Source organism: Megascapheus bottae, chromosome 26 (genome assembly GCF_031878675.1).
Source record: "Megascapheus bottae isolate mThoBot1 chromosome 26, mThoBot2.hap1, whole genome shotgun sequence".
In the NCBI taxonomy this organism is placed as follows: domain Eukaryota; kingdom Metazoa; phylum Chordata; class Mammalia; order Rodentia; family Geomyidae; genus Megascapheus; species Megascapheus bottae.
This window is the reverse complement of record NC_143534.1, coordinates 544,750-563,614: the sequence shown is the minus strand read 5'-3', so window position 1 is coordinate 563,614 and position 18,865 is coordinate 544,750. Positions and strand designations below refer to the sequence as shown.

Here is an 18,865-nt window from a genome sequence, read left to right as displayed (position 1 = left end):
AGATGATTATGCAATTTTCTTTGCGTTTTAATAAAATTACTCTCCCTCACCCTTCTGATTCTCATGATTTTAATGAGACAAGGCGTGAGAAGACCTCACCCCCGCACCAAGCCACTGATCATATATCATACTGCTACACAGGTGGGCTCTGGCTGTTCCCTGTGGAGAGGCTGTGATAGAGAAGAAGAGTAAGCCAGATCACACCTATGACCTTGGAACTACTATGTACTCTAGTGAGTTGATACCTTAATGGTAAGATACTAAAGCAAACCTTTTTTTTCCTGATGTCTTCTTGTTTAGACATTCGTTCATCTACCGCTCGAATTCCTTCACTGACAGATGATCTAAGACTCTTTAAAGAGAACACATTGTGAAAATTACCATGCAACATTATGAAATGCACACACTTAATTCAATGTTACAGGTTTTAATATCTACAAGCCGCTATTACCCAGATGTTGACAAAATCCTCGTGTATCAAACACAGATGCTAGGCGGGCACCGATGATTCAGTGACACAGTGAATGCCCTGGGTGATGGGGTAGAGGGAGGGGACAGCCTGGCTCACACGTGGGACACATCTGGGATATAGAGGGCATGGAGGAGACCCACTCCTCTGTGGGTACTCACCCAGAGGAGAGTCTTGCTTGTTTGGTAAGGAGGTAGAAACTCAGAGGGAAGGCTGACATTTGAAGGACTCCACCCAAAGCATTAGACTCCGTGTATTTCAACACTGATCAGTCAGGATGAAAATATTGTTATGGGAAATTTAGGAAGAAGAAATCAGGAAAAGGATGGCCAAAAAACAGGTGATGTCATAGGAAAGAGACATGTACAGAAGAGAATGAATTAGGTGTGAAATAATCAGGAAGGATGGCCAAAATGAAGACAATGGAACAACTAGAACAAAGCAGGCAAAAAAATAAATAACAGAATGGTGAATTTCCTCATTCAAAAACATGCTACAAAATATCTACTAGGCATTGACTATCACAGTAACCAAAAAGCACACAATAAAGAGTGAGACAACAGAGTGTCCTTCTTTAGCAGCCTCATGAGTCAGGGTCAAAGGAAGCAAAAATCTGGGGGTAAGCCCATGAGGCTAGGGTAGGCTACTAGCCAGATAGAGGCAAAGAGGCGTGGAAGACATCGTGAACACAGAAGCATTTCTCCACATCCGTGGAAAAATCACTCTGAGGAGCTATTTAAAAATGAAGCAGGATGTAACTATAGTACTTCAAGATAGTGCAGGCTTTACTTTATTGAGTCTTTCTGGTCTCCCCTCATATGGCCCTCTGACTTCAACCTCTATTCTACGTTTTTCCAGCATAGTTCACACCTACTAATGGTCTACCTGTGTCACACGCGCCAAGTCAATCACATGTGTGACAGGATATGAGTCTGAGGGGCCGTGTTGTCTGGTGGTGGCAGTGCAGGGTCTCTGGGGTGACACATCAAGTGCTTCTTAGTGCCATAGCGCTTCAAATGTTTTTTCCTGGAGGTGACTCGGACACTCTGCCTCCAATGTTCATGCCTAGGGGTCCTACTTTGACTGCAGACATTGCCTCACGGAGTGTTACAATACCATGCTTGTTAGGTGTCTTCAAACATGCTGTGGGTTGTAATATCACGTGTAAAAGTACTGTTTACAACTTATTTCAGGGTCGTGACCATTCAATGAAGAGCAAAATAAGAGATTAAAGAAAATTATGTTTACAAGAGGCAGACAAGCCTGTAGTAAACATAGACTGTTTAATACTATCGGGGGAACTTACCAGAACCTCTTCTCGTAATTGTCCCAAAGGCACGGAAAGCTGGTTAAGGGCCTTGTCCATGCCAACCTAAAGACAAAATCACGTCAGCATGAGCATCACAACCACCATTAACACTACCTCTTTTACAACCAAAGTTGTACTAGACTTTTTGCCATTCTTTGGTGAATGAGATTGGCAATCACTTCAAATTTCTTGGGTAAAATAAACGACAAATTTTCTACAAACAATAACTTCTAAGACTCAACGTGTATAGGTAAGAAACCCTGTATGTGTAGTCACAACTGACCAAGTTTGTAGAGAGGTTAACGAAGTCTGCATAGTCCTTGTTGATCAGCTCCACCATGGCTGTTTTAAGCAGCTTGTAGTACAGTTCCAGGTCATCTCTCAGCTCCTCCAACTGCACCCGCTTCCTACAGTCAGACACAAAGTGATCGACGTCGAAATCCTCCTGAAAAGTATGTCAGAAAAATCATGGCAGTGGAGTCGCATTTACATAAGAGGAAGACAGAAAAGCCATTGCATCTCTCTAGAAAGGGCACCTCCAAATCACACACTGTGCACAGGGTGTCCATCCACTCGTGCAGGAACCAAGGAGAAACCTGACCAAGAAGAACCTTCCAGTGCCTCCTTCTACAGAAAATTAACTTTCTAAAATAACAGCCTTATTAGGCTTTTCTGGAAACAGAAACAGCTTTCCCCACCATAATTTTACAGGTACTAAATGTTTAGGGTAAAATTTTAAAGGCCTGGCATTCACGGCTCACGGGTCTAATCCTGGCTCCTAATCCACACGCACCATTCCTTCAGGTACTAATCCCACCTTGTCAAGGAACTACATTCCTACACTGGTTATAGCTGATAGGAAGCCATCTCCACCTTACCAAATCACAGAGTCAAGACCACTCGCTGAAAAGCCATCTGTATCCCTGGGTCCAGAATCAGGTGGACATATTCCTGACTTTACTTAGGACACCTGACAGATGAGGCCTGGTGGTACACCACAGAGAGAGCTCCTACTACAAAATGTGTTGACACAAATGTAGGCAAGTACCCTAGATAGCAAACACTCCACCCATTCTTTCTGCCACAGAACTCATAAAACACCTCTTTAAAGGAAGGAGAAATAGGAAATAGTGATTAACTCCCATTTCCACCTACAAAAATCAACATTTTAAGCAGAACAGCTGTTCTCTGTACGCTCTCCTACACATTTATCAGCACCCTCAAACTGCTTGGCACATTCTAGGGGTTTGTGAGACAAGAAAGGGTACGGGCCTGCTGGCATTCCTATCACTCCCCAACCTGCCTCTCGGCGCATACGTATGTGTGCTTCATTTCTACTTACTGAGGCTGCATTTACCAATAGCACTGTGTCAGCGCTGAGAGACGGCGGGATAATGAGGCGGAGAGGAAGCTGGCAGTGGGCCTCCGGTTGAGGGCTTTTCAGCCCTCCCCGATTCCTGATCCGTGCGCGCTGTGCTCTTTCCCCACGGCCCCTCCCCACGGGCTGCACCCTCCGTTCTAACGGTGTCAGGACCACGGGGGGCCACCGTGCCTGAACACTGTGCCGGGTCTAGACAAAGCCCACCTGCGAAAACGCTAGGCGCAGACCGGGAGGACGCGCACTTTTCCTGTCCTCCAATGGATCTAAAACGATTCGAAAAGGAGGCCAGCAGAGGGGGAGGAAAGCAAGCCCGAAACCGCGGCGGACGCTCGGGGGCCCACGCCGGACACCTCAAACCCGGGACGGCTCCCGAGGGGTGGCGGAGGCGGAGCCGAGCGCGGCCCGACGCCCCGGCCCGACGCCCCGGCCCGGCCCCCGCCCCGAGGCTCCTCCGCACCTTCATGAACTCGTCCTTGTCGAAGCACAGCGTGTCCGGCCCCGAGGGCAGGTTCATCCGACGTCGCTCCATGCCGCCGGCCGCCGGGCCTCAGCGCCGCGCGGGCGAGACGGGGACGCGGGCGGCTGCGCGGCCGACGCGGCGGCCCGGCCCCTCCGCGGCCCCGAACTCACTTCCGCCAACATGGCGGCGCCGCGCGGCAGCCAATAGGAGAGCGCCTGGGGCGGCTGCGCACGGCGGGGGCGGGGGCGGGGCTCCGGCGGGCGGGGCGGGCCCCCGCTGAGGCCGAGGGCGGCACTGCGGCGTCCCGCCAGGCCCGCGGCAGGCGCAGGCCCCGGCGCAGGCGCAGGCCCAGGCGCAGGCGCAGGCGCAGGCCCACGCCCAGACCCAGGCGCAGGCGCAGGCGCAGCCCCACGCCCAGGCCCAGGCCCAGGCCCAGGCGCAGGCGCGGGCGCAGCCCCAGGCCCAGGCGCAGCCCCAGCCCCAGGCCCAGGCCCAGGCCCAGGCGCAGGCCCAGGCGCAGCCCCAGGCCCAGGCGCAGGCGCAGGCGCAGGCCCAGCCCCAGGCCCAGGCCCAGGCCCAGGCGCAGGCCCAGGCGCAGCCCCAGGCCCAGGCGCAGGCGCAGGCGCAGGCCCAGGCCCAGGCGCAGGCCCAGGTGCAGGCGCAGGCGCAGCCCCAGGCGCAGGCCCAGGCCCAGGCGCAGGCGCAGGCCCAGGCCCAGGTGCAGGCGCAGGCGCAGGCCCAGGCGCAGGCGCAGGCGCAGGCGCAGGCCCAGGCGCAGGCCCAGGCCCAGGTGCAGGCGCAGGCCCAGGCCCAGGCCCAGGCGCAGGCCCAGGTGCAGGCGCAGGCCCAGGCCCAGGCGCAGGCCCAGGTGCAGGCGCAGGCCCAGGTGCAGGCGCAGGCGCAGCCCAGGCGCAGCCCCAGGCCCAGGTGCAGGCGCAGCCCCAGGCGCAGCCCCAGGCCCAGGCGCAGCCCCAGGCCCAGGCGCAGGCGCAGGCCCAGGCGCAGGCGCAGGCCCAGGCCCAGGCGCAGGCCCAGGTGCAGGCGCAGGCCCAGGTGCAGGCGCAGGCCCAGGTGCAGGCGCAGGCCCAGGCCCAGGCGCAGGCCCAGGTGCAGGCGCAGGCCCAGGTGCAGGCGCAGCCCCAGGCGCAGCCCCAGGCCCAGGTGCAGGCGCAGGCCCAGGTGCAGGCGCAGCCCCAGGCCCAGGCGCAGGCCCAGGCCCAGGCGCAGGCCCAGGTGCAGGCGCAGGCCCAGGTGCAGGCGCAGGCCCAGGTGCAGGCGCAGGCGCAGCCCCAGGCCCAGGTGCAGGCGCAGCCCCAGGCGTAGCCCCAGGCCCAGGCGCAGCCCCAGGCCCAGGCGCAGGCCCGGCCCGGGCGGAGGGATCCCTTTCCGGGCTGCGTTGGTAGGCTGGGAGCGGGGCACAGGCTCCGCCGTGGAGCTGCTGTGCTTCTGAGTTGTTTTCGTTTTTCCCACGTGTTTTTACCGTAACCAACCGAGGCTCACGCACTTGGCAAACTGGGCCCCTGCCTCTCGTCTCGTCCCATTTCCACCCGGCTCGGGTGCGCCTTTTCCTCCCGGTGTTCGTAGGGAGGAGTTGCCGGTCGCCGAGGGCCGTGGCCCAGAGCCCCCCGGGCGGGACCGCCAGCCAGGCGGGCGTGGGGCTGGGGCTCGGGTGTGGGCGCGCCAGGCTTGGTTAAAACGACAGCAATAGTGATAACATAACGAAAAGAAAGCGAGCGTGGAGGCGGCCTCAGCCGAGCGAGGCTCCGGGCCTGCCTCCCCTGCGGGCGCTGGGACCCCGGCAGTGCCGTGAGGTGTCAGCGCAGTGATGGAAGCTGAACTCGTGAAGCTGTGACCCGTCCCTCCAGGGTTCCAGCGGAAGGCGGACGCGCTGCAGTTCTCACCTCCTGGGGGCTCTCAGCTCCCGTGACATTGTCACATAACCGGGTCGTCTCCAGCCTCCTCTTTCCTCACCCTGCTCCTCGCCCCCGTCGTCCTTGTTTTTGCCAGGGGCTCCGTTCCTGAAGGACACAGTCGCTGTCCCCGTGTCTTCTCACCCGGCTCCCCTCCGGCTCCCCATTGTCTGTTCCTTTGCAGCGGGAGCCTGCCCTTCCCTCTGGCTGAGGCCAGGTGTCTGCCTGGTTCCTGCTGCTCCTGCCCACGGGCACCGAGGAGCCCAGCATTTCCAAGCCCAGGGAGGGACGCTTGGACCTCGGGTCTGCGAGCCCGTCAGTCCGGATCGCCACGGCACCACTGTGGGGTTTGCATGGATTTGGCTCTGACTGTCTTCTGTGCTGGGTGTTGGTGGTCTTTCCGCAGGCTTCCTTGTGAAATTCCTGCTGTCCCACCCTGGTGGACTCCGGCTTTCTCTTTTTCTACATTCTATGGCTGTGTGATAAATGGGCTACACAGAGCTTCATCTTCGGCTGACCATGATTATTTTCTCTCCTCACGTAGCTTAACTCTCTCTCCACTCGTGGTCTCAGGCGAGGCAGAAATAAGGCAGACAGGTCTGTACTGTATTCTCATCGGCAGGTTCAGCTGGGGAAGGCTGCGTTTCCACACCCCACCACCGTCAGGCTCCCCTCCTTGCATCTGCATGGGTGAGCCCCTTATCTGCCTGGAGATCAGGGGCTGTTTGAAGCTTTTCTGGCACTGTGCCTTGCTCTCTGAAGTGTTGGCAACTTGGCCTTGCTTCTTTGATGCCAGCGGGAGAGTCCTCACCCAGTCAGAAAAGAGTCCTGTGCAGGTGTAAGAAGGCTACCTTAGAATGCTAGTGGCATACTCACCATGCCTGCACTTATTGCTAGAGAAGCCTGCCTACTGTTAAGCTCAATCCTGACACCTGGGGTTTAGGCCTCCAGCTTCAGCATCACCCAGTCTCCGTGTGGCATTTCCCCGTGCTGTGGAGCCTTGGGGTGAAAGCCCCCAGACTCTCCCAGCTCTTATTTCCCCACATACTCCATACTTCACGTCAACAGATGGCGTGTGTGCTTTGAGAGCACATCCAGAATCCCATCACGTCTCCCTGTGTCTTCCTTTTCCACCCTGGTCTCTGCTGGGCCCCGCATTGTTCCCAGGTGCTAGAGGAGGAAGGCTCATTCTACTCCCCAGGGTTTTTTGGCAAAGCCTGGAGAAGAAGCTGCTTCTGGCCTCTAGTGGACAGAGGCAAGAGATGCTGCTGGACACCTGCGGAGCCCGTCTCAGGCCAGGCCCGGGGCAGGGTTGCTGTTGTAGTGCCCGAGTCCTGATTGTGGAAAATGGCTCAGACTGGGTCCCCCAGCCCCTCCCCAGCTCATGTCCTTCAGGCCAAAGCTCCAGAGCAGCCTAAGGGGCGTTTTCCTCTGTCATCAGGGAAGTGACCTCCCCGTTCAGAATCATCACCTCCAGGATTAATCCACAATAGCCATGGGGTGTCTGCCGTCCACCAGGCTTCCCTCAAACAGCAGCGCTATTCCTGCCTCGCCCCCACCCCATCCCTGCCCCACTCCAGCCTCAGTGTGGCTGTTCGCTTTGGATTGCTCTTCTCTCAGTATCACGGTTTCCTCCAGATGAGAGCGGAGCTCCTGCCTCAACCCTCCATAAAAATGGCAGCCTGTCCCCTGGAACTCATTTTTACATGCTCCTACATCATGCTGTGCCTTTCTTTCAACACGTATCAAGTTCTAAGAAAACAGACCAGTTTGTGACAGATGGTCAGGTAGGTGGCTAGCCTGGGGACCAGCCACCTTCCCCTGTGTTCACGCCCCCCTCCAGGGTCCTGCACAGGGTGCTCCAGAGATGTTGAACAGTGACGGGTCCCCTTCCTTTTTCTTCTCCTTTTCCCCACTCCCCACACAGCAGCCAAACTGACCTTTTAAAAGCACAAAAGGAGGGTTGTCACCCCACCACCCATGCAGGGAGAACCCCTTTAATATTTCTCCATTGTTCTCAACTGCAGCAGATTCTTTCTGTCCCAGGCCCAGTTGAGATTCCGGCCCAGAGCCACTGAAAAGACTCTGCTGTCATAGATACCAGAGTAGCTGCTGTTAGTTTTTTAGTGTTAAATGCCAAAGTAAGTTTATTAGAAGCCTGACAATGTCAGATTTCTTTCTCCTCTCTTCCTGGTCTCCACTGCCCCATCCTTCCTCTGGCCTCAGGCCTGCCCCCACCGTCTCCGCCAGGATGACTGTGCACTTTCCAACTTGCCTCCCACCTCCAGCCATCTGCCTCCTCTTCTCCACACCCCACAGTACTTCCTTCTCTGCACAGACTCCAAAACTCACACCACAGCATCCTCCTACCTACAAACGATAGTCACTGCGTGTCACTGTCTCCTCGGAACCATCTTTGCAAACTGTTTGGGGTGCTGTACTCTGCCTGCCATCTTAATAAACCTTTGTTTTTCAGAACAAGACAACCCCCCTCCCCTCTTGGTAGCAAGTGACATCACAGTAATCCAAAAACAAACAGACTGAACCAAGGGAAATGCATCCAAAGCAACACAAAGACATGTTCACTGCATTCACACAGACACACAAGTTACAAAAGCTAAAGAACCAAGATTTCAGGACCTTTTCTCCCCATCCCTGCCGTGGGTCTAATGGTCTTCATGAGGTTGTTTCCTTCCCCATCTAGGATGTCTTGAAGTGTCATGGAGAATGTCCCACACAGCGCCAGAGCCAGAGCCTCCAAGGCCAGCTGTCCCTGCAGAATTCAGAGAACGCGCCTTCTACGACTGCATCTAAGTAGGGAGAGTAACCAGATTGCTTCCAAAGCCATTTCACTGCCTCAAGTCCTGCCAGCAACGGATGGTACAGCTCTTGTTGCCAGTGTTGGTGTTGATAGGTGTGTGACGGGGCCTTGTTTTAATTTTATGTTTCAGAGTGATGTGTGGATCTGATTTTTTCATGTGCTTAGTTGCCACCTATATGTCCTCTTCTGGTGCTGTATCAATTGAATTTCTTGCCCCATTTTTAATCTTGTTTTCTTTTTGCTGAGAGTGGCCAGGACGCATGATGTGGAGAACGGGGGGTGGGAGGGGTAGGAACTAGGGGCACAGTGAGGGGGGCACAGAGAGCCCCGCCTGGTGTCTCAGAGGCTGTCTTTTCTCTGTGGAGTCTGCATCTGTCTTCCTGAGGTGTTAGTAAACTGGAGATGCCCCAGGTTGGGGTTCACGCAGTGACTCTGGCTTTGGTGGTATGCCAAGGCCCCAGGAGCCAGACTTCTGGAATGTGCAGATTTGGGACAGCCCAGATCCTCTGCTGACCCTTCCCTGGGTTATTGGGCCGGGGCTCACAGCCACTGTCCAGATTTTGGAGATGAGCAAGTGTCAGAAAAGAAGGGAAATGCAGCCTCTGTGATCACCAGCCTTCCAGACTGTTACTGTGTTTCCTCCTAGACCTTTGCTTAGCTCCTCACTGCCTCTGGAAATCTGACCAGAAGCTGTCCAATCAACACCAGTGCCTGGTCCTCACCTCCACCGGGCTGGCAGCATGGGGCTGCGCTGGGCTGGGCTGAGCTGGGGACCGGGAGGGAGGAATCATTCCACAGGGAGGGGATGTTTTCCCCTCCTGTTGTTACATGCCTGGGAGGCGAGGCTGGCCCCACAGCTCTGTGTCTGGAGAGCTGTGGGCTGACCCCGGGTCTGTTCCGCACAGGCTGTACAGTGCGCAGATGGTGCATTTGAGTCACAGTGGAACCAGGCAGCGCCCGCCTCTTCCAGTACCTCCCCACTTCCAGTGAGCTTGTTTTAGCCTTTGCGTTAGCCTCCGAGTTTTACCAGCCTGAGTCCGGGAGGCACTTCTCAGAGGCAGCAGGCAGAGGCCGAGCAGCATTTTCTGTGAATGTCTTATATACATTTGGATAAATGGGAATTAAACAGAATAAAAAGCAGTTTCCAACACTCCCCTTTCCTCCCGTCAACCAAACTGTTCCACCATGCATGTCCTATTCTAAGAGCTGATTTTGTGTGACTGTTTTCACTTGCTGGCAGAGCCTCCCAGTGGTACAGTGTCATTCCTCAGCCACGCGCTGCTGTGGGCAGCCCTGAGTGATGAAGGCCTTTCTGTCTTTCTCAACTCATTTCTTCTTCGTAGCCTGTGGGGCTGCCATACCCATACCCGCAGACAAGACATTCTGCTTTGTGACTGAATTAGTCTACTTCTCACATTTGTGTATGTGTAGCCGGAGTCAGTACCACAATCATTTTTATGGCAGAGTGGTTTGCCATTGTGTGGATACATTACCCTTTGTTATCCACTCACCAGAGAACATTGTTTCCCCCTCACAAAGGTGCTTGCACAGACTGCTATAAACATGACCGCGTTAATACAACACTGCCACAAACACCGCTATAGGCGCTAGGACTCACATGTGTGTGACTTCATCTGTAGGTTACATTCCTAGCAGCAAAGTTGCTGGATCTCATAGAAATCCCCAACCAGCTCCCGGAACCACCAGGCCATTTTCCCCAGGGCTGAGCCATTTTGTGCTCCACCAGCAATAAGAGCGCCAACTTCCCCACCTCCTTACCCACCCTTGCTTTTGCCTGTGTGTTGATTCCAGCCATGCTAGTGGGTGTGTTGTGGGACCTCGGCATAGTTCTGGCTTGGATCCCCACACACTTATGCTGAGTATATTTTCATTTGTCTACAGGTAACATGAATGCAAAACTTCACCCCTTCATTCAGATAGTCAAGTCGGCTGTGTGACCTTGGGCATGTTCCCTCGCTTCTCTGGACTCTGCTTTCTCGTCTGTGCAGTGGGGATCCTGAGCTCTGTCCTGTGAGTTGGGTGGAGGGACCAGAATGGACAAATGGAAAGCCCACAGCACCCGTGCTCCATGGCTCACATGCGTCCCGAGGAAACTGTGGCCCCATCGAGGGGGCGCCCCACAGCGCTCACGACGCCACCCCAAGGGGCCTCACAGTCAGTGCCCGGCAGAGCACAGGTAGAGTAAGCAGTGCTGCACTGCGCGGCTCACAGGTTTTCTACATGCATGGTGGTGGAGGACCCTGGGTAGATTCCAGTCTTGCTGTATGACACACGAGGATGATGCCACTTTTTAAATATTGACATCGCCTGTTTGGTGAACTATAGTAAGAGCATTGTTACTTACTATCCCGCAGAGCTGCTGTGAGAATTAAATCTCTGCACTAATAAAATCCGCTGCTATTCTCTGGCCGTCAGTTGCCATAGATTTCCCCAGCGTTCTTCTCCTGTCTCCTCACTCATTTTCTTTCAGCTCCTCTCTTCCTGCCTGCTTCTTCAGCCTTCTGTTCTTCAGTCCTCTTCCCCCACTGGAATTTTTGTCTTCTCCTTAGGGGAAAGAGGAATGCCAGGCCTGGCATTCTGCAGTGTCACAATAAGGCCGTATTTCCTGCAAACACCTAACTCTGACTGATACAAGATTTGCTCGGGGAGCAGTTTCCACCTGCTCCAGTCCTGTCTGCAGGTCCCATAAAAGGCATGAGGTCTTGGACTCCAGTGCAGTGTCCCTCTGCAATGTCCTTCCTCCTCTTCCTCCTCCTCCTCCCCTGTCAGTCCTGGGGCTTGAACTCGGGGCCTGGGCACTGTCCTTGGCCTTTCTCAAGGCTAGCACTCAATGACTAGACCACACTCCTGGCCCCTCAGCATCCTTTCTTGAGCCTTTTCCAGCTGGAAGGTGCACTTCTGCTCTGCATTGCATTAATAAACCGAGGTTATTGAGTTGTTTTGATTGGAACGACGAGAAGCTACTTTGCCCTCCACCTGGGCTTCTGGGATCTGTGAGTGCGTCTCTCCATTTGAGCCACCATCTCCATCCATCCTCCAAGAGGCCCACCTCTTCCCACAGGTCCTGCTGCATGCTGCCAGGCCAACAGCACCGTCACCCAGCTTACAGAAAGGGGACATGGGCACAGCAGGCAGGGGACTGGGTATCCCATCTGCTCTGCATTGGTGGTTCACCCCCACCCAATACCAGCTGAAATCCAGAGCAGCAAGCCCAGCCCTGCTTCCTGGTGCCCAGCTCTCAGAAGTCCAGGTTTGGGTCCTGTATGTGCTCACCGCTGGCTGAACTGAAGCGGGTTTTCCCAGCCCTGGGGTCAGGGCGCAGAGTCACTGATATTCTGGGATATGGAGGCCTGCAGCCTTCCAGATGGTTCTGTGTTTGGAAACATAGAGCTGTGGAAGGTAATTTGCAGATAAAGCTGAGTTTTCCAGGTGAGTTGGGAAAGGAATGAGGAGAGTGCTCCCATCTGTTCAACCAGTCCCATCATAATATGAACTTTGTTCTCCCGTGAGGCACTCCAGGTCTCTTCAAGACCAAGGGTGGTGAGGCCTTTTGTTTCTGGTGGTACCAGATTTCAACTCCAGCTCTCTAGCTTGCTAGGCAGGACTCTACTTTTTTGTTTCAGCTCATTTTTCCAGATAGGATTACTCTTGCCTGGGCCAGTCTTGGACTATGACCTTCTATCTGTGCCTCTTAAATAGGGGGATTACGAGTGTGCCTTCCCTATGCCTTTTTTGTCTTTTCTTTGTGAGACAAGATCTCTCTCTGTGTAGCCTCTTTGATCTCAAACTATCAACATTTTGCCTCAATTTCCCATAGGCTGGAGTTATAGATGTGTACCACCACATTTTTAATTAGTAGAAATTATTAATAATTATTCATGCAAGTCCCATAACCATTATATAATACGATGATCCAGAAGTTACAGTTTACAACGTATTTCCAAGTACTATTTCTTATTTAATTCTCATCATAGAGCAAATGCAAGATGGGTACTTTGTCTCTATTTTATGATCAGGAAATTGGATTGGAGATTGGAGAGGCTGGGTAGTGTCTTTAGTTGAGCCCTCGTTACTAGAGTAATCAAAGCTCCCGATGTGAAGTACCCAGGTGAGAGGTGAGCTCACTCCTGGCTGCAGAGCAAAATCCTCCATCGCCTTCCTTTTCTACCTCTTCCCCTACAGGGGACTCTGTGCAGCCCCGCGACAGTCCCACAGATGGGATTCCTGCCAGGAGCAATGTGGGCAAGCATGGGTGCAGAGAACACTTGCTGGAGGTGAGGGCCTGAAGCGGGCCCAGGCACGGCTATCATGTCACCCCAAGACTCAAGCTCTAGGAAAAATTATTCAGCAAACACTGGGAAAAGCTGAGCCTGGCAATGAAGTTGGGTGAGAGGGTAAGCCATCCCACAAGAACATATTTATAGTGTGTACGTGAGAATGTTCCCGTGGTGTGTACATGAAAACAGTGTGCATGCAAGAACATTCCTACGGTATGTACAAGAATGTTCTCAGGGTGTGCACTGGACCATTCCCACAGTGTGTAAGACAACATTCCTATGATGTGTATGTGAGAACATGTTTACGGAGTGTACAAGAATGTTCCTATGGCATGTATGCAAAAACATTCCTACAGTGTGTGCAAGAACAGTTCTATGTCGCATACGAGAATGTTCTCTCTCTCTCTCTCTTTCTCTCTCTCTCTTTTTTTTGCCAGTTCTGGGCTTGAACTCAGGGCCTGAGCACTGTCCTCAGGCTAGAGCTCTACTGCTTGAGCCAGAGCACCATTCCTGGCTTTTTTCTATGTACATGGTACCGAGGAATCGAACCTGGGTCTTTGTGCATGCAAAGCAAGCACTCTACCACTAGGCCAAACTCCCGGCCCAAGAGAATGTTCTTATGTTATTACATATGAGAAGGTCCCCATGGTGTGTAAGAGAAGGTTTCCACGGTGCCCACGTGAGAACGTTCCCATTGTGCTGTACGTGAGACTGTCCCCATGGTGTGTAAGGGGAGGTGCTCACGGTGTGTACGTGAGACTGTCCCCATGGTGTGTGAGGGGAGGTGCCCACGGTGTGTACGTGAGACTGTCCCCATGGTGTGTGAGGGGAGGTGCCCACGGTGTGTACGTGAGACTGTCCCCATGGTGTGTGAGGGGAGGTGCCCACGGTGTGTACGTGAGACTGTCCCCATGGTGTGTAAGAAGCGGTCCCCAAGGTGCGTGTGTCCGTGAGACTGTTCCTAGGGAGAGCACATCATGTTCTTACAGGGCGTGTGCTGCTTATTCTGGATCAGGACTGGGCCCAGCCGCTCAGCCTCGGGTCCAACTGCCAGTCAGTTGGTCAGTCCTCAACTACGATGTGCCAGCGTGGAGCAGAGGCTCTGGGGCCTAGGGAGTGAGGGGTGCAGAGACCTCTCAGAAGGAAATCCATGGTCCCTCAGCATGGCAGGAAGTGACACAAAGTCACCAAATGTAGCCAGGGGTGTGGTGACCTCCAGGGACCCCCAGCCTTTCCCTCCCCAGAGTTCCTGGCCTTCAGGTGAGGGCACTGCTGTGCCATGGTGTGTGGTTATGGATGATGGGAGACGGGTGGCGGCGGGGGCGGCGGCAGTGCCACTGCAAGTAGGAACTCGTTACAGGAGGACTAAGGATGAGGTACCTCTCCATGGCTTTTGAACCCACACACGGTGGGGAAGGAGGGTGCTTGCAAGGAGGGATTCGCTCAGACTGAAAGGGAGGCTGAAGTCCGTCAGAGCTCATGCGCCCCAGGGGTGGGGAGCCTGGGAGGGGCGTGATGATGGTGATGGCGCTGGTGGTGGTGATTTTTAAAGGCTGGGGGCTTGTGGGGGGGATGCAGCGGTCTAGGCTGTGACTCTGCTTCCGCCTCCCCCACCATCTCCCAGCTCCAGGATAGCAGCTGAGCCTTTGGAAGCAACCATGCCCTAAATAGAGACAAAATTTCACACATATGCTCTGAAGATTCTCAGAAGAAGAGATAATAAAGTCCTTTTTAGAACAAGTGGCCTTCCTTGTCTTATTCTTCAGTACCTTCCGGATTTAACCCCTGGGCGTTTAGGCTGCTCCAGTGAGTTCCTGATAGCAAGGTCATGCTGGTTCCACAGAGGTGAGTGACCCTTGGCAGGAAGGGACAGTGCTGGCCACCAGGCCCCACACTCGAAGGAGTCTGACTTCGCATTTAACTGACTGATACCAACAAGACCAGATCGCCGCCCACAGGACCATCAAGAACTTCATTCTCCCAGACGTGGCCTCTGAGGACCTGCTCCTTGCTTCTCCCTTTGCATCTGTGTGGTCATCCCTTCCGGTGTGCTAGTGTCCTCATCTCTTCCCATAATGACCCATCCTCATAGAGAGAGCATTTCTTCTCTGAGGCAATGTCTTGCTTTGTAGCAAGACAAGGATCTCCCAGATTTGTCTGCCCGGGCTGGCTTTGAACTGTAGTCCTCCAATCTCAGTCTCCTGAGATCTAGAGCACTTGACTTCTAGATCATTCTGTAGCTGCCGCCTCGATTTCCCTGACCTTCTCCTCCTCCCTCACCATCCTTACACCACCCCACCTCACCCTCTCCCAGTTCCAGACAGGGGAAGCACATCTGGGAAGACTTTTTGTCCTCCATTCCAGGTGAGACCAAGAAGGCATATTCGTGGACTTTTATTATTCAATATGAAGGCTGTGTTTCCTCCATTTGTGTTAAACTGTCAAACCCAAGATGCTGTGCTGCTAATCTGGCCTGCCTGCCCTGAGAAGGAAATTCCAGAACGTTGTTCAGCCTTTGGAGTAGCAATGTGGGCCATCGCAGGTGCTGTCTGCTGTGTGCCAGTGCCTCCAGAGAGGCTTGGAGCCAGGCGGTCCCCTGCCTCCCTCTCCAGAGTCCCCCACACCTGCCTCCTCCCTAAGCAAGACCTGCTTCTCAGAAAGGACAGGCAGGGATACTGAATAACTGTAGAATCCCCTCCCCTCCCCAACCCAGCCCTCCTGTCCTCCCCCACATCCCTCCTCCCCTCTCTCACCACTCCTGTCTTCATCTTCTCTTCCTCCCTCTGTCTCCTCCCCATCTCTCATTCCTGCTTGGATGCATCTCCAGCCCCCCCCCCCATCTGCTCTCCTGGATCCACTGCTTTCTGGGATATCTGGAGTCAGTCCTCGCCCACACTGCCATTTTGCTCCCTGTGCCCCTGAGATGACATCAGCAAGCCACTTTTGGGCACAAAGCCAACCTTCTCAGCGTGTGAATGAGGATCAACATTGGTTGATTAAAAGTATCTGTCTGGGGTAAGAGGCTCATTAATATCCAGGGTTATAGCCCATCTCTCTTGGCTGGCTGCCTGCTTTCTTACTGGATTTGATCGATTCCAGTGAAGCCTGGGCCACAAGGCTCCGTTCCACATGACCTAGCGTCTTAGTCCACTGAGGGTCTCATTTGCAGGCACCCCAGGCTCCCTCTTCTGAGACACTTCCACTCTTCCTCCAGGAAGAGGCCACTGAATGAAGAGGCAGGAGAAGCAAAGTGCAAGGGAACTCAGGAAACTTGTCTCTGTGGCAGGCCTGCTGGGGAAGCGGTCCCCACCGTCTCTTCCTGCTCTGGTCAGGCTGTCTGCTGGGGCCTTCACTTGGGCTGGGTTCTCATTGAAGGAGACTTCCCAGGAGTCGCGGTGAGGTGATGGAGGTGATGCTGGTGGGGTAGGAAGACGGCCACGGTGACAGCAAGGCGGGCTGACAGCGAATGAGGTTGGTGGTTTGGAGGAGGTGCTGGTGGTAGCCCTGGGATGAGGGTGGTGGGGGCAGGATGATGGAGGTGGTGGTGAAGGTGGTGGAGAGGAGGGAGAAGCCCCGTCGCCAATCCCTCTTGCTTGGCCACATGTAAGGCAAACACAGAGAGGCATCCTTTCTCCTGCATGTATTTCTGGAAAAGCTGCCAAAGGTAGTTTCCTGGCCCTGAGGTGGAGAGAGTATGGGGTTGGGGGCGGGAACGGGTATAGGGGTGCTGACAGGCATCCCACACTGTGTGGGTGAACTGTGGAGTCTCACTTCGGGCAGGAGAGACCCAAGTGGCACTTAGTTCAGACTTTGGGGCCACGGTGTGGCGTCACTGAGCTCAGTGATAACTTACCCACTTTTGATGACAACACCTCTGTGCCTGTCAGATTCACTGTGCCCCGCGCCACGACGTCAAGTGGCCAGTGGCTGCCTGCTTGTCCCAGTTCCCTCCTCCAGCCTCGAGCCTGCTCCCTGACTCGCAGCAGTTAACCAGTAGGGCCTGCCATCCTGAGCTGGGTCACCCAACCCGGTGACTGCTAGACAGCTACCATGTGTGCAGGAAGAGGGGAGGGCTGCATCTCAGCCGGTGGACGGTCCAAGCACCACATGCCAGCATGGCTTCTAATGGTTTCTGGTTTCCCTAAGACTTTTAGAAGCCATATATAACTGCTCAGAACACAATTTCCCTGGCAACCAGAAAAAAAGCTGTTCTCTCCCATGGGGAAGTCAAAAATAACATTTCATGTGCCTTTGCAACCAACTGTCCTCGCCAAGTCACCTTCTGCGCCCTCCCGTTGTTGAAGCAGGTGTCCAGCCCGCCAGCCTCATCCATCAGTCTGCTGCACTGCCAAGGCACACTGTCCATCGCCTGTGTGGAGGGGCTCAGACCACCGCCCTGCCTACAGGAAGGAGCTATCATCGCCTGGTCTCGTGAGGACGCCCTGGCCTCTTCCTCTGCTGTTTCTGCACAGCACTAATGTCTTAGTCACAGAATTCACTCAAAATTCTCTGATGAGCCTTTTTTCTTCCTTTCCCCCCCTCCTCCCCTCCTCCTCCTCCTCCCCTCCTCCTCCTCCTCCTCCTCCTCTTCCCCCTCCTCCTCCTCCTCCTCCTCCTCCTTCTCCTCCTCCTCCTCCTCTCCTTCTTCTCCCACCCTTCTCTTCCCAAGTTAGAGCTTCCCAGAGACACCCTCACCTCCTGAGCTCCACAGCTGCCCCTGTCAGCACTTTTCACCTCATCTTGGAGCCCATGTCCTCAGTGCTGCCTTGTGCTCGCTTTGTGATGGCAGCCTCGTAGCTGGATGTCCCCTTGTGCCCTGCCATCTGCCCCAGCCTGGTCCTCCGCGTCCATCTCTGCACCACCCTGACTGTGCTTAGGTTTAAGTTTTAAAAAGTAATCGTTTCTGATCACCTCCATCATGCAACCCAAGCTCTATAAGTTAGCAGAAAAAGGCTTTCATGAATAAACTTTATATTTCACCAGTAGTTAATGCACATTTTCTTGATGACTTAAGCTATGAAGTCTATTTTAGATATTTCTAATTTTCGTTCTGGTAATCCTCTCTCTTTTGTATAAGGATTGAGAATTTTGGTTGTGCTGAGAGCCAATCTGCAGACATGAGCAATGTATGTACCTTTTGTTTCACGGGGCTTGAGCCAGAGTGTTACACATGCAGGTGAAGTGTACTATTTCCAAGCTACAGCCCAGCACAGGCCATCTTCCTCACCAAAAAATACCCCTGCTTACCAGAGAGCCCCTAAAGTTGGGGCCATCTGCATCTTAATGAGCTTCTGATTTGACAGACTGTCTCTGTTAAGCACCTCAAATCCCACTTCTTCCAGCAGAGCAGAGACACCCACACTGTTGTCTTCTCTGTCGTGTTTCAGCATGGGCTTGTGTCTTACAGAGAGATTTGTCAGCAGGATCAGAAGTGAAAGCGGAGGATGGTTCTTACTGTCTGCCCTTTCCAGGCATGGGATTTCTTGTAGCCTACCTCCTACGTCTCTAACTCACTTAGTCATGGTGGATAGATAGACAGATACATGATAGATTGAGCTTTATGCTTCATGGCCACCTCAACCAGCACTTACACAGGCTTAATTCCACATGTATTCAGCCTTACATCTCATGATGTAGGTAGAATTACAGCTATTATGCAGAGGAGTGAACTGAAAAGGAGGAAAATTAAGTGATTTGTCCAATATGTCAGAACCAGTAGGGAAAAATCAAATTTTGAACACTGAGAATGGGCCTGAGCCCATTACTATGCCATGTAAAGGCCCAGAGGCTCTTGTGGCCTCCTAAAGCCTAGCCAACCGTCGTTATTTGTACGTGTGGATATGAAAATGGGTTGTATTGTGGACATCTTGTTTATATAGATTGTCTCCAACTGGGAGAGATGGCTCTGCCATGAGTATATGTTTGCTGGCCCTCTTGGCTTGGAGGAGCACCATTTGTGGGTTCCTGGACTCGCTGTGGCCACCCTCCACCTGCAGACGTGGGGAATGGAACCCTGTGGGGTCTGGAGAAGGTATTTCCCAAAGAAATACGCTTCTGCATGTTTAAAGCTCACCTCCACCGAAGCCCATGGTTTTTTGTTTTTGTTGTAGGCCGGTATTCCCAGCTCCACCTGAAGCTGCAGTTGCAGGTGAGTGAGACTCGATGTGGTCACACTGCGTTTCCATGGACGCCATCCATTGTGTTCTCCAACCCTGAG

The 18,865-nt window shown here is 53.8% G+C and overlaps 1 protein-coding gene and 1 long non-coding RNA gene across 3 annotated transcripts in view; one reads left to right on the top strand and one right to left on the bottom strand.

Annotated features, from left to right (window-relative positions):
* The window catches only part of Cog2 (component of oligomeric golgi complex 2), a 29,748-nt gene extending 25,969 nt beyond the window's left edge, over nt 1-3,779 (bottom strand). Inside the window, exons 1-4 of the mRNA XM_090318717.1 lie at nt 3,617-3,779; nt 2,062-2,223; nt 1,776-1,841; nt 272-352 (exon numbers count right to left, since the gene is read on the bottom strand). Of these exons, the coding sequence (XP_090174843.1) occupies nt 272-352; nt 1,776-1,841; nt 2,062-2,223; nt 3,617-3,688 (381 nt within the window). The 5' untranslated portion in view covers nt 3,689-3,779. The remainder of the gene's footprint in view (nt 1-271; nt 353-1,775; nt 1,842-2,061; nt 2,224-3,616) is intronic.
* A 1,691-nt stretch (nt 3,780-5,470) lies between these two features.
* LOC150045793 (uncharacterized) lies at nt 5,471-10,770 on the top strand. 2 transcript variants are annotated; one of them, XR_016532730.1, is made up of 3 exons: nt 5,471-6,126; nt 8,234-8,443; nt 10,253-10,770. It is a non-coding gene; the product is annotated as an uncharacterized LOC150045793 (long non-coding RNA). The 2 variants fall into 2 exon arrangements; XR_016532731.1 differs by lacking the exon at nt 5,471-6,126 and adding an exon at nt 7,171-7,316.
* The last annotated feature ends 8,095 nt before the right edge of the window (nt 10,771-18,865 follow it).